Raw genomic sequence first — 14565 nt, 5'->3', positions numbered from 1 at the left:
TGGTAGAAAAATAACATCGCCAGGGAACCAGAGCTTCTGGGACACGGATGGGACGGGCCTGGGGGTGGAGGGGGGGGAAGAGGGGCCCCTTCCCGCCCCCGCCTCCTCCTGCCCGCCCCTCGCTGCGGTTCCTCACTCCCCACCCCCATCCCCCACCCCCCCGCCCCTCAGCGGCGCCGGAGGGGACAGAGGGGACGCACCCGGAGCCGGGGGGGGCTCCGCAGCCGTCGGGGGCAGAGGAGGAGATGGGGCCCAGGAGGGGACCCCGACACGGCAGACTGCCACCCCCCGCCCGGGGAACGCGGTCACTGCGACAGAACACCGATGGCGCACATTTACATCCTTAGTGACGACTGCAGAAAGCAAACCCGGGCCTCCCCGGCCCCCCCGCGAGGCTGCGGGGAGTGGGGCAGCACCAGCGCGAGCAGAAGCGGAAAGCCGAAGCTGGGCCTTGTAAAAGGAACATACAGGAAAAACCATGCGACAAATCCGCTGCCTTTTATACAAGGGCATAAACATCACAGAGCTGGACACCACCCTGCATTTTGGGACAGCACAGAGCAAATCTGTGGGGTGAGAACCCCCCCCATGGCCGCCTGCCCCTCAGTTGGGCACAGAGACACGAACACGGCACAGTCCCCGCAGCGCTGGGGGTCGGTGTGGGGCCGCACGGCCACCGGTCACGACTGGGCGTGGGGGATCCACTGACTGTCCATGGGGCGCCGCAGCAGCTCCTCCACGTGCTGGGCCACGTCCATGGTGTCGTCCAGGTCAAATTCACCCTCGGGGTCCAGCACGGTCTCGGGGCTGCGGGAGGAGAGGGGGTCAGGGTGGGGGCCAGCGTGGCCGCAGGCGGGACGGGGACGTGATACCTACTTCTGTGTGTACATGTTGTAATGGGGGTGGGAGCACACGGCTGGCGACGGAGCCTGGTCCATGTAGGTGGCCCCCCCAGGGACGGCGTCACCTGATGCACTCACAAACCTGTGGGGATTGCGGGGGGTGAGCGGTGCATGGGTGCTGGGAACGCTCACTGCCTCCCAGCCGGGATCCAGACCCTGCTCCCCACCCCAGCAGGGTCCCACGGGGAGATCCGGGCCCGCAGGAGAGCAGCACAGCTGTTTGCTGCTGGGCACTGTGTGCTGCTCATCCCCAGCAGTGCCAGGAGGGCACCGTGGCTGGGAGCTACCCAGCCAGGGGTGAACCCACAGGACCCGGCACTCTCGCACTTACTCTGGCACGACTTGCTTGATCTGTGGCTTCACGTACCCATCCACAGCTTTAGCTAGAGGAAAGAAGGCAGCGCTGAAGCGTGGAGCTGTGGGCACCCTGCACACCGGCAGAGGGGTGGGGCCCCCAGGGCTGGATGTGCTGGCGAGCCCAGCCCCCCCCCCCCAGGGGAGGCACAGAGGAGTGATGCGTGAGGGGTGAAGGGCAGCGCTACCTGGCGTGGACTCACAGAGAACCGGCGTGTAGTACTTGGAGAAGACCTCATCCTTGGGCCGGTCGGGGAACACGTAGATGAGGTAACTGAGGTCCCCGAGGCGGTCGGCCAGCGAGCGGATGGAGAAGTCCCTGGTGGTGAAAGGCATCAGGTTCCAGAACATCCTCTCAGCTGGAAGACAAGAGCAGGGATCGCAAGGACACCTGGGGTGAGCCTGAAACCGCTCCGAAAATCCGACATCGCATCCTGGGCTTCCCCCCCACCCCCACAACATCGGGCACAGAGCACAGCGTGCCAGAACGCAGAGCTGGAGGGAGCTCGGGAGCTGCAGGCAGTGCCCCACGGAGCTGACATCACGTGGACACACGGGAGGTGCTGGGGGAGCACGGGTGGGGACACGGAGCACAGGGGCCGCACCCACCGGAGTCGAACTTCCACGCGATGGTGATGCCGCCGATCTCCGAGTCACTGAAGCGCAGCAGGAAGGTTCCGTCGGGCTTGCTGATGAGCAGGTCGTGCGCCTGCTGCTTGTTGACGAAGCCCAGAATGGCCCTGGGGCAGAGCGAGGCGTCAGGCGGGCGCTGCGGGGCCCTGGGCGTGGGGCAGGAGGGCTCTTACCCATCGTTCCAGTGCGGCTTCAGATGCTTCTTCAGCACCTCCATCACGCCGTCAAACCACTGCCAGAAGGTGTAGTTCCTCCCAGGAAGGTTTTCCTGTGGAAAGCCCCCAAAAATGAGCACTCCTGCCTCCAAACACACAGCACATGGAGACCTGGATGGATGCCGCCGGGCACCCGGCAGCTCTCATCCCGCAGTGCCACTCAGCACAGCCCGGGGAGCACCAGCAGTGACCCCAGGGACACAGAGCACGGCTGCAGCCCCCACACGAGGAGGGCAACGCCTCCTGCCCCACTGCAGCCAATACCTGGTTGGGTTTTGCACCGATCCAACACACAACCGCTCTCTTTGGGCATAAGTGCTGGCACCGCAGTGCAGCCAAGCCCATCCTGGCACACGGAGCACCCGCTCACCCGGTTGAACTGGGACCAGGACACCGTGGTGCTGCTGTAATCCTCCAGGTGGGAGCTGGTGCTGTTGAAGAGCTTCTGCGCCAGGAACACTAAGTTCTCCTTCGTCAGCCCACGGCTGCTCTGCACCTCCGCCTTGAACTTCATGTTGAGTGCCTCGCAGAGCTGCGGCCACTGCACTTTGTCGGGCACGGCGAAGGGCACGCGGCCCTGGGGAGGACACAGCACGGGGTCAGCATGGCCACCACCCGGCCTGGAGCACACCCCCACTGGGCAGCACTGCTCTGCAGCCCTGGGCTGGATGGAGCCCACCCGGTCCCCTGTGGCAGTGGTACTCACAGGCTCTGCAAAGGCATTGTCCCAGAGCACGGTGGCTGTGGCATTGTTGTCCTGGCTGCCATGCACGATCACCACCACGGGCAGGGACAGGGTCTGCCAGCAGGAAGAACAATGGCACAGAGCTGAGGTGGGACGTGGCCATATGATGGGACCTCCCAGCACACCCCACACCCAGAACACATGCCCCGCCCCGGTCCCACAGCCCCGACCCCACAGCTCACCCACAGCCAGTGACGTTACCTTCACCTGGAAGACCAGCTCATTGCCACCAACACTGAACTGCGACTCGAAGAGGATGGTGAACTTCTCCTCCGTCACTGACTCTGCACCACGGCGATCCGAGCGCTTGATCCGCTTCAGGGACTGCGGGGACACGAGCGGTGAGCACGAGGGGGACAGGTGGACACAAGGGGTGAGCCCACGGCGGGAGGGTGCAGGACAGATGGGGACACAAGGGGTGAGCACAGGAGAGGCAAAGCGTGGATGACAACGTATGTGGTGACCGCGGGGAGCACGCTGTGGGCAGACACGGGCTCGGGGCCGCTGGCTCTCACCATGTTGCGGAAGTGTGCGCTGAGCGTCCCGGTGGCCTGGTGGTACTCCATCACACAGCAGTTGTTGAGGATCTCCCCGCTGCTCTCACTGCATGGGGACAAGGGGTCACGATGGCAGCAGCCCCTCACACCTCCTGACCCCACCGCCTCCGCTCCCCCGGCCCCGGCCCCTCAGGCATTACTTGCGGGTGCTCTCGTTCTTCAGCAGGGCCTTGGCTTGCTGCTCGCTGATGATGGTGGCCTTCACCTGGGGGGGGTTCATGTGCACGTTCAGCTTCCCCCCCACCAGGAGCCGCACGGTGGCTGCAAACTTGGTCTGCGTCTTCAGCACCTGGGGAGGCTGCTTCTCGATGATGAAGGTGCTGGGGGGCAGAGAGTCAGGCAGGCAGAAGAGCCCAAAAAGACCCCCACCCTCCGAGCTGCCCCCCTACCTGGTGACCAGGGCAGAGATGATGTCGGTGATGGTGCCGTTCAGCTCTGACAGCATCTCCTCCACGGGGCCGGGGATGGGCAGCTGCTGGCACAAGTGCTCGGCGCGCCGGATCTGCTGCCGGTTCTGCCAGATGATCTCCGCCAGCTTCTCGCACCTGGGAGGAAGCGGGATCAGCACCCACCGCGAGGACCCCCCTCATCCTCCCCCCCACCCCCCAGCACCCACCAGGTCTGCAGCACATCCAGGGTGCCCTCGGGGGGGCCGCCGTTGCCCGCCAGCTGCTGCCGGCGCTTCCATTGGATCAGCTCGTCGTCCAGGATCGTCGTCTGCTGTTTGCGCAGCAGCTGCAGCGTCTTCTGGTGCTTCTCAGCCAGCTCCTGCCGGGCAGGACAGGGTCATAGCGCGTGGGGGGGCACGCGGCCGCTGTGGGGACGCCCCCCCAGCACTCACCACGCGGTACTGCTGTAGTGTCTGCGCTTCCCGGTGCAGCCAGGCCTCCAGCGACGCCTTCTTCTGCTGCAGTGTCGTCTCCCGTGAGAGGCGCTCCTGGGGACCCAGCTGGGAGAGCTGGGAGAACTGGGCTGGGGATGAGCACAGCGTTAGGGCCCGGCCAGGGCCTGGCCCCGTGCCCCCCCCCCCCCCGGCCCCTCAGGCACCTTGCAGGCGCATGTTCTCCTGGTACTGGATGATGAAGTATTCCTGCGTCTGCTGCAGCTTCTTCAGCTCGTTCTCCGAGTCCTGCGTGATGAGCCGCAGCTCCTCGAAGGTCTGATTGATCTGCAGGTGCTTCTGCGACATGGCGTCCACCAGAGCGCCGGCGGGCGACGGGCTCTGCGTGCACGGGAGCACTCAGCACGGCCAGGGATCCCCTCTGGGGGCAGGGGGACAAAGGGACCCTCCCCATCCCCGCCGAGAGCCGGAGGGCAGTGGGCACCTCCCCATTCCCTCCCCACCACCCTGCCGATGGAGACCCCCGCACCCCCACCCGCAGGACCCACCCCCTCACCCTGCGCCGGTGACGCCCGCCGCCCCACTCACGTTGTTTGCCTCCCGCACCAGCCTCTGCTCGTGGTAGAGGATGTGCCGGATGCAGCGCACCAGCTCCATGGGGCAGCGGTCGTACGTGTTCTGCACGGAGATGTGAGCTGAACCGGGTGCGGGGCAGGGAGCCCCAGCCCCCCCAGCGCAGCCCCCTGCCCACCTGCAGCTGCGTGACGTAGTGCCCCAGCTTGATCTTCAGCAGGAAGCCATCTTCACCCACTTGGTGATCCGCCTTCTTCTGCAGCTCCTGGATCAGCCCCTCCAGCAGCTGCGTCGCCTTCACGTTCTCCTGGGGGTTGTCGAGGTCGATGGAGTCCCTTTGGGGGTGCGACAGAGCAATGGCAGTGGGGGGGCTGGGCAGGATGGCAGCGGGGCCGTGCGGGGCCGTGGGGTTCAGCGTGGGCTCACTCACCACGCCTGGCTCTCGATCCACTGCGACAGGTAATGCCGCACCTCGATGGGGAAGTGGTGCCCATAGAGCGCCTGCATCTGCCGCAGGGCTTCGCCCTGGAGCTGCTGCGCCTGGATCCACACCGCCATGGCTCAGCACCTGCGGGCACGCATCGTCAGCACCACGTGGGGACCCCCTGCCAGGTACCCCCACTGCCACCCCAAGGGGACACGGGGATCTCGGCTCCGTGTCACCGCTCTTTTCCAGGAAAAGCTCTCAGGGAGTTTGGAGGCATTCTCAAATGGCTCCGCTGCTTTGGCCACATCGCTGCCGCTTCCCTTTGCAGCACCGTGGGCTCACGGTCAGGGAAGGGAAGGCCAAGGGATGGACGGGTGCCCTGCTGTCAGTAGGGCCGAGCGGCCCCAGCACCACAGGTTCTGGATGCAGGCCGTGGCCGTGGCATCCCCGCTGGCAGAGAGCAGCCACGCACGCAGCCAACACAGCCAGGACTGCGGAGAGACGGCACCTACCCAGTGCCAGACCTTTCCCCCTCTCCCCACCCCACACAGGAAGAGGAACAATAACTGAGTTGGCTAAAAATGATTTTTTCCCTTATAAAAAGCAAGGAACGTTTCCCCATTCACAGAAGAGACAGTGAGCTAGAAATTGTGCTGGAAGGGAGGGCCTGGGGGAGGCGATGCAAACGGAAAGCAACAAGGAGAAGGGAACGGGGGCAGGCTGACAGCAGAGCACCCGCGGGCAGTCAGCAATTGCTGACAACCGATAAGAGGCACTGATGGAAACGCCACCGCTGGCAGAGCTGCACACAATGCCAGGAATGGTTTTACTGCACCAGGAAGGGACGGAGCCCCAGGAGCAGCCCAGGCCCAGCACAGAAACATCGGCACAGACAGAAAAACAAACAAACACTGCTCCTCCTATCAAGAAAATGGTGATATGTTCCATCTTACAGCAGCAGAACACTTCCTACTGCACTTCAGCGGGTTGTTAAGCAACAAGTATTAACCTGCTGCCGCGGTCAGCTCGGTGCTCAGGCACACAAAGGGCTCTGCCCTTGGAGCAGGAGCTGGGAACATCACTATGGGAATGGTGGGAGGAACGGGAGCGCCGCGGGGGGAGCGGGACAGCCCCGGATCGCGCTCCGTGGGCGCTGCTATGACTCCACAGCCGAAGCACAGCACCTCCAGCACAGCCACGGGCACTGCTCCATGCTGCTTGCTTTCTGCCTCGCCCGCAGGCAGCGCGGTGCTGCCACTGCTGTGGCCTCACTGCCGTGTGTGGAGCTGCCGGCCGCGAGCACAGCAGACGTTCCCAACAGATGCAGAAACCTCCGGTGCCACATCCCCATCCCGCCCCATCCCGCTGCTGCATCCCCAGCAGCCCATGCCCCCGTCGGATCCCGGGACGGCACCGGGGTCAGCTGCAGCCGTCAGCCGCATGCACGCCCAAACAATTGCAGAAGACAGATAATTGCAGTGGTTTAAGCTACTTTGCATTTAGTTAGTCCTGGCAGCGAGCTATAATCCCACCCATTACCACAGCTCGGTTAACCAGCAGCAACTCAACAAGCCACAGCAACTTGCCTGCCGGTGACTCCGTGCTCTCAGTGCTGCGCGGGCAGCAGGACCGCTGCGCAGGGGGACAGCGGGGACAGCTCGGGGAGGGGAGCCTGGCAGGACCGGGGGGTGGGACGTGCTTCTGCAGACAGCAGCTCCGCTGCCCAATCGGCATTAGCAAACGTGGGAGAAACGCACACCAAACGGTTCCTAGAGGGCTCAAGGCAGCAACGCGAAGGAGCTGGGAGCACCTCCGAGTCCGGGGGGGGGGGGAACAAGGGACCCAGACGGGGCCGTGGTGGGGATGGGCTGTGGTCACAGCCACCAGTGGCAGTCCCAGAGCCTCCCAGGCACAGCGGCAGGCTGGCAGCCAGCTCCAGCATGAGCTGCAGGAAAGCTGCAGCCCAGCAGCGAGCAGACAAAAGGAGGGAAATGTCTCATAGGGCGAGGCTGGCACACACAGAGCTGAGCGCAGGGAGCAGAGCACAGCCCCAGCACGGGCAGCACCTACACAAGGGCCGCTGTCCCCTGGCTGCTGCTGCCCCGGTGAGCCGCTCCAGCTGAGTGTGGGATGCTGCAGGATGCTTGCGAGATGCTGTACGATGCTTTTTGCACACTGATGTGGGATGCTCACATGGACTAGGTCAGATATTAGGAGGAAGCTTTTCTCTCAGAGGGTGGTGAGGCACTGATGCAGGTTGCCTAGAAGGGCTGTGGACGCCCCATCCTTGGAGGCATGCAAGGCGAGGCTGGATGTGGCTCTGGGCTGCCTGCTCTGGTGGCTGGTGACCCTGCCCTCAGCTGGGGGTTGGAACATGATGATCTTTGAGGCCCTTTTCAACCCCGGCCATTCAATGACTCTGTGACTCTATGCTCATGGCACACAGTCCTGGGATGCTTGCAGGATGCTCACAATGCACGGCAGCAGGATGCTTGCGGGGCTCTCACATAATGCTTGCAACCCTCAACCCGTCCAGGGATGGCTCCCGTGCTCACACCAGTTCACCCAGTGCAGCACCCGGTCCCCCCTGCGCCCCGAAGAGACAGCTAAACCGCTGGGGGGGGGGAAGGGGCAGCACACCAAAGGGCTGTGGCTGCTCCTGCCCCGTGCAGCCCCTCTGCCACAGCAGTGCCCGCACCGCCCGTTGCCTGGTGCTCCCCCAGCCCCAAACAGGGGGGAGTCCAGATACAGTTTCCTCCCAGCAGGGAGCAGCCCCCTCCCCCAGTGCTACAGCCGCGGTGCCAGCTCCATAGCAGCGCTGCTCCCGCCGCAGTAAACACACGGACACGTGGTTTCCCGGCACCTCCGGGAGCCCACGATCCCTTCCAGGTCAGAGCCGGACCCCACGCACCCCACGGGTTGGTGCTGCCAGCGGGGGCACCGTGCCACAGAGGGGTCCCACGTCCCACAGAGAAGGGCAGCTCACAGCAGGCTGGATCCGGCCCCATCCCATCGGCTCTGGGAGAAGCAATGCCGGCGGCAGCGGCCGCTCGGCACACGGATGGCGCCGGTTCCCCCACGCAGACACCCATGTGCCGCTCCGGGGATGCCCCCCCAGGCAGCCCCTCTCACTGAGCTCCCCCCGCTGCCGCCCCACCTCAGCCCCTTCCCCTCGCAAGTGGCCGCTGCTCACCGCGTCCTGCCCCGCAGACACGAAGGGCTCTGCGGGCGCCCAAAGGGCCCCGGAGCCCCACGGCCACGCCGGGCTCAGAGAGCCCCGGGCACGGATCCCGGCTCCGCCGCTCCGTGGGGCCGCCGGTGCGGGTTGGGAGCCATCCCCCATCCGCACACCCATCCCGGGGCCGTACTCACCGGGTCCGCCCGGGGCAGCACGGCGGTGGCTCTGGGCAGGCGCTGCCGGCACAGCCGGGTCCCGTTGCGGCCGTTTTGCAGGCTGCGTGCTACAGGAAGGAGCTGAGAGCAGCTATTTCCTTCCAAAATGTCAGCTGCCTGCGCAGCCGGGCAGCGCCGTGCTCCGGCTGCTTCCTTCCACCACCTGCACCGCACAACCGGGGGCACGGGGATGGCACCCCTGCCCTCACCCCCCACGTCCCCGCAGCGGGACGCAGCCTCGACCCGTGGGGCTGAGCCCCCTCAGGACTCCCCCCCGTCCCCCGTCCAGGGGGAAGCGCTGAGGACGGACACGGGGGTGGTTTGTGCTCACTTGCACCCCGTGGCTCCGCTCAGCAGTGGGGCTGACCCCCGGCCCCCGCCTGCCCCACGGTCCCCACAGTGCTGGGAACAGCGCTGCTCACCCCTTCCATGCCCGCGTGCGGTTTTCAGCCTTCGGCTGCGAGGTGGAGGCAGTGGGGGGTGAAGAGAGCTCCTTCTAGAAGCTCAGTGCTTTGATGGGGTTTGTCTTGCACCGAAGAGCAGCAGCTCAGCCCCGGGGGCACCGAGGGAGGCAGTGGGATCAGCCCCTGCCACAGTGCACCGGGGGCAGGGCAGCAGAACGCCGGGGCACCGCGGGCACTCAGAGCTGGGCAGTGATGGGGGAGAAATTCAGTATTTGCTCCCCAGCACCGCCGGTCCCCGCTCTGGGCTCTCCAGTCCCACAGAACTGCCCTGCAGTGTCAGGAGCCAAAATGGAGAACTAAGAGCAGCACAGGAACAGGGGAACCCCGAGTGGGCCCTGCAGCACCGCGGGGAGGGCAGTGGGTGTGCGTCCCACGCCCCACACCGACCCGGCCCGGCAGGAGTGCCCTCACGTCGTATTAATCAGAGTCATTAACGTTCATTTTTATTTGCCCTCTGTCACTCGAGGCTTTGGGAATGCGTGGCTCACCCTACAGATTTTCCCTCACAACCACAGAGGCCCAGCAGCCTACGTAAAAACCAAACCACCAAAAAACCCAGAGAAATCCCGGCGAAATCCCTCGAATCCAGGGGCTGACAGCAGCTCCCGTCCCTCTGACCACGTGCAGTGCTTTCACGACGGTGCTCAGCTCCGGGAGAGCACAGCCAACACCTCCTGCGGACACAGCACCGCGCCGGGCACTGCACTAATCCCTGCCCAGGAGCAGGAGGATGCGGGGATTAAGCTCATCACAGCACCGAATTAGCCCCGATTTGGGTCTGGAGACACAATTTCATTTTATCTGGCATGCCTGAGCGAGCGCACACAATCGCACTAATCCATTCACCTGCCAAGCTGGATTTGCAGAGCGGAGCCCATTGGGGCAGCGCAGGCACCAACTGCCCCATCCCAGCAGGAGCCGGAGGGGCACGGCCGACCCCCCCCACGGCACCATGAGCAAACCCCCCCCGCGGGGTGGGGGGGCACGCAGGAGCTCGGGAAGCTGTCCGAGGGAATGGGAATGAACAGCTCTCAGGCTCTCAAACGGAGCGGTCCTTATTCTGATCGGCACCCGGGGCCGGAGGTCCCTCGAGCGGCGGCACAGCACGCAGCGTGGGCTCCCGCGCTTCCAGAGCCCACGCAGCCCGCAGGCATGGGTGGGGGGAGGGGAACACGCGGCCGGGTCCTGCACTACGGCTTTGCCCCGTGCCCCCGCAGCCGGGGGGGACCGCCCTGCGCCCCGCACCGCCGCTCCCCCAAAACATTTCCAGGAGCGCGGGGTGAGTACCGGAGCGGCCCGGGCCCACGCAGCTGTGCCACGGAGCCCAGAAGAGCCGGAGCTGCGTTGTACCAACGGCGCACGGCACAGGGATCGGTTTACAGCCGTACTTCAGCCCACGCGGGCGCTGGGATGTGCCACGAGAGCTCCACGGGCGGAGCGGAGCGCGGAGCACAAACGCGCCCGCAGCCGCAGCCTTTTCCCCGCTTCCCTCCCCGGGCAGAGCCGATATTTACATATCACAACAACAGGAAGACACGAAGTTACAGCGAAAAATGGAGATTGCAAAACTCACCAGCGACCGCCCGAGCGCGGAGCGCGTGGGGAGCGCTACGGCCCCGCTGCGGCATTCCGGGCAGAGCCGCGGTGCGGGGCCGGGCAGCACCGCATCGCATCGCCGGGCACAACGCTGCCGCCCCTCTGCTGCGCCCAGATGGGAGGATTCCGCTTTATCAGCAAGTCAGCTCGCCCCTATCGGCCAGGAAGCCGCGCTCACGCGCCTGCCTCCCCCCCGGCATTTCCCGGCGAGGCAGGGAGCAGCGGCTCACGGCAACGTACCTTTTATCAGCCGGCAGATGTTGCTAGAACTGTCGCTGCGCGTAACATTCAGGCATGCCCAGCTCGCGGCCCCGCGCCGGACACGCGGCGCTCGGGTAAACACCCCCGCCCCCCTCCCCCCGGGATCAAAACACTTGGGGGTTGCAAAATAGACGCCCCATGAAAGGAAAGGCACGCCACCGCCGCACTACAGCTGTCGAGTCCGCTTCACCCGGAGCACGCGGAGCCGTGGGCAGCTGAACCCGGGCGGCAGCCGCGGCGATACCGGAGCGCGGCCCGACGGGAGCCCCGAGCCGGCCCCGCGCGGGGGGCGGGAGCGCTGCCGGTCCCCCCCCACCCCCCGCAGCCGGGCGGGGGCACGGAGCCCCGCAACGCGGACACCCCGCCGGGTCCCGCGCACTGCCGCGAGGTGTCCGAGCCTTACGGTAATTCCTGGCAAACCAGAAAGTCATTTCCCAGCTGCCGGGGCCGCCTCGCTGTACGCGGCGCGGCGCAGTCACCGCGGCCGCCGGCCGCCCACACGCTGCGGGAGCGCAGGGAGAAGGGATTTTTCGCACGCAGCGTGTCTGGGTTTTGCTATCACTCGAGAGAGAGCTGGGAAACCCCACGGCAAAGCCCTCGCAGCCCGTTTGGAGTCAGCACTTCCCCTGCAGCAGGAGGGGAGGTCCTGCAGACGCTCCGTGTCACCCCCATCCCTGAGCCACTCCCCATCCCTGAGCACTTGGGAGAGCACCCGTGGGGGGGCCACGGCCCACCCCGAAGCGTCAGCATCACACTGCAAAGGGACGGGGCGGGCACATCAAGAATTCAACTGCTACGGGCTGAGCATCGCAAGAAAAGCCAGGAACCACAGAGCTGGTGACAGCAGCTTCCAGGACGTGTCCCCCGGGACAGACTGGCTGCACCTCTGGGCAGGAGCCGGCTCCTCCTGCCACGCTGCAGCACAATGCACAGTGATGGTGTCCATCCTCACACCCGGGCCTCGGGAGCCACAGCATTTCAGACACGATCCCGTCACTTCTGGGAGCCCCCACACTCATTGCTGCCCCGCTACGGGCAGGTGGGAGGACACCCCCGAAACCCACCGGAGCCACCTGCCAAACCCACAGCACCAGGATGGCTCCGACAGTGTGAGCACAGCACAGCTCACGGCCGGGCCGACCATGGTACCCGCAGCACTGCCCGGGCTCCCCAGCACCCACTGCCCCACAGGTGGAAATGCTGGGGCTCACGCTCTGTGCTGCAGAGCCATGGGCATCTCACAGCCCCAGGGCAGCCCACGCTGTGCTGCCAGTGAGACACACCCCTGCCTGCACCCCCCACACTTCCCACAGACATCAACAAGTGCCAACGGCATCTCGGGGTGCAGCCCACGTTCCCCCAAAGCACTGGGACTGGGTAGCTCCGTAGCTCCAGTCTCCGTGCTCCAAAAGTCCCAGTCCTACACAGGGGGGCATCCCAAACCGTGTCCTGCTGTTAGCTAGCGCTGCTCCGCATGGCACCTTGATCCCACCGGGCCACCTCCCACCCCACACCGAGAGGGGTTCCCGGACGAGGAGGGGACCCCACGACATAACCGCCAGCAGGGCCGGTGCCGGCAGCCCGGGGCACGCAGCTCGCCCTGCCTGGCAGGAGCTCGCAGCCCTGACAGCTCCCATACGGCAGCAGACAGGTGGTGGCTCTCACTCCGAGGGGTCGCGATCAGCCCTGCGCAGCCCCGGCCGGCAAGCGGGCTGAAAGGCCACCGGCACTGCGCTGCAGGGCAGCACTGCTGTGCCCGGCTCGGACGAGGGATTTACTTTCCACCCCTCTTCAACTGTGCCCAGCGCAGAGCCCGCGCTGCTGAGGACACAGCGCTGTCCCAGGGACCCCGCACGGCACCGTCCCCAGCGCTGCGTGAGCGCGGTCGGAGTTCCCCCGGGAGCAGCACCGCAATAAACGGCCCCGGCCCCGCGCTGCTCCGCTCTCCGCCCCGGGATGCGCGGTGGCTCCGCGCAGCGGTCGCGCAAAGTCCGCGCAGCCCCGGGGGAGCGGGCACGGCCCGGCCCGCACCTGCCGGCCCCGGGGCCGCCGCTCCCGTCCCGGTCCCGAGGGAGAGCCGCGAGGCCTCTGCGCCGGGCCCCGCCGCCAAGTTGCGTCCGTCCGCTGCGGGTTACGAAACACCCAAAATATTTACTGAAGGGAGGAGAAAAAAGAATTATAAAAAAAAAATTACTCCTCCCCCACCCCCCCTCCCCAAAAAAAGAAAGAAAAAAAAAAGCGCAAACTGAACCGACAAAAAAGGGCGAAACAAACCGACCAACACCAAAACAAACCAACGGAGCCCCCCCCGCACCTCCAGCCCCGACGGCGCCTCCGCGCGGCCAAATCCCCCCCCCGCAGGTGCCCAACGCGCGGCCCCGGGCCCGGCCCGGCCCGGCCCGGACGGAGAGCGCTGCACGGCCCGTTCCGGCCGCCCGGGGCCGCCCCCCTCTCTGTTTACGGCCGCGGAAAGCGAAAGCGGCGGCGGCGCGGCCCCGCTCGGCGGCGATGGCGGCCCCGAGCCCGTTCCTACCTGCGGCCGCGGCGGCGGCTGCGGCTCCGCTACTCCGGCGGCTCTCGGCGCTCGGTTCCGCCGCCGCTCTGCCCCCTCCGGCCGCCGCCGCCGCCGCCGCCGCCGCCCGGCCCGGCCCGGCCCGCGAGCACCGCCCCCACCGCGGCACCGCCCCGCGCCGCACCGCCCCCGGCACCGCCACCGCCCCCGGGCACCGGCACCGGGCAGCGGTACGAGCAGAGCGCCGAGCGTCGGTACCCGCGCCGGGCAACCGGTGCCGGGGCACAGGAACGGGCACCGGGCGGAGCGGCCGCACTGGGCGCTGACGGGCACCGAGCGCCGGCAGCGGTGCCGGTACCGGGCACGGATCCTGGCACGGGGCTTTGCACCATCCCCGCACGGAGCGCTGGGTCCGCAGCAGGCGCGGGATTTGCTCAGGCTGACGAGGGGAGCACGAACCAGCAGCGGGAGCGGCGGCACTGGGGCTCCCAGTCCGGTACCGGGCGTTGGTGCTGGCGTCCAGCAACGCTCCACGGCCCCTTGGCCCCCAGTATCCTCCTCCCTCGCTGCTGCAGCACTGCAGCACCAGGCCTGCCGTGAGCCCGTTGGGATGCAGCTGCCCCCTCCCGCTGCTGTGAGTCCCGGCCTGGCACCGGGAGCTGCCCGTGGCACCGGGAGCTGCCCGTGGCACCGGGAGCTGCCCGTGGCACAGCTCCTGCAGCGCGGGACAGGGCCGGGTGCGGGGCGTGGGACTGCGGGGCCGTGGGGATCCCGGTGCGGGGAGGCTGCGGTGGGGCAGGAAGCAATACTCGCTGTGCTCGTTTCTGCTCGAGCGCTCTCACTGCCGCATGGGATCTCCTGGGCTTTCGCTTTCGTTACCGGGTTATCTCCCGCGGCCTGAAAAACGCAGCGGGGAAACTCAGCGCTGCGCGCGGGGAGAGCGGCCCCGCTCCGTGAGCCGCGGTGGGGCTGCCCGGGCGGGATCCTTATCAGCGTCCTTAATGAGCCGGCAATCGCAAATCGCGTGAGAGCGTGGCCCCGAGTTCTCACCCCTGCACTTTTTCTGGCTATTGCCCGGGCGTTAAAGCCGTC

The 14565-nt window shown here is 66.6% G+C and overlaps 2 protein-coding genes across 3 annotated transcripts in view; one reads left to right on the top strand and one right to left on the bottom strand.

The window, feature by feature from the left end:
• TUBG1 (tubulin gamma 1) overlaps positions 1-14565 on the top strand; it is a 195331-nt gene that overhangs the window by 86412 nt on the left and 94354 nt on the right. The window lies entirely within an intron of this gene.
• Positions 142-13592, bottom strand: LOC136056782 (signal transducer and activator of transcription 5B). 2 transcript variants are annotated; one of them, XM_065749128.1, is made up of 19 exons: positions 13495-13592; positions 5251-5388; positions 4999-5155; positions 4836-4925; positions 4454-4628; positions 4248-4378; positions 4023-4174; positions 3796-3951; positions 3547-3726; positions 3365-3452; positions 3051-3173; positions 2811-2903; positions 2475-2681; positions 2063-2157; positions 1866-1996; positions 1445-1615; positions 1234-1285; positions 877-984; positions 142-807 (listed from the first exon to the last, which is right to left on the bottom strand). In XM_065749128.1, the coding sequence occupies exons 2-19, from the start codon at positions 5376-5378 to the stop codon at positions 681-683; spliced, it is 2364 nt and encodes a 787-aa protein (XP_065605200.1). In that variant the 5' UTR covers positions 5379-5388; positions 13495-13592; the 3' UTR covers positions 142-680. The 2 variants fall into 2 exon arrangements, with proteins under 2 accessions (XP_065605200.1, XP_065605201.1); XM_065749129.1 differs by having other exon boundaries at positions 1460-1615.

Source organism: Cyrtonyx montezumae, unplaced genomic scaffold (genome assembly GCF_038088225.1).
Source record: "Cyrtonyx montezumae isolate F1298 unplaced genomic scaffold, pur_monq_1.0 scaffold_58, whole genome shotgun sequence".
In the NCBI taxonomy this organism is placed as follows: domain Eukaryota; kingdom Metazoa; phylum Chordata; class Aves; order Galliformes; family Odontophoridae; genus Cyrtonyx; species Cyrtonyx montezumae.
The sequence above is the reverse complement of the archived record's forward strand: the minus strand, read 5'-3'. Positions and strand labels throughout refer to the sequence as shown.

Bases quoted from the DNA above. Each gene is read 5' to 3' on its own strand.
- LOC136056782 (XM_065749128.1), bottom strand. From the start codon at position 5,378: ATGGCGGTGTGGATCCAGGCGCAGCAGCTCCAGGGCGAAGCCCTGCGG. The intron at 3,952-4,022 runs GTGGGTGCTGGG...GCTTCCTCCCAG, and splicing joins CTGGATGTGCTGCAGACCTG to GTGCGAGAAGCTGGCGGAGA. The intron at 808-876 runs GTAGGTATCACG...CTCCTCCCGCAG, and splicing joins TACAACATGTACACACAGAA to CCCCGAGACCGTGCTGGACC.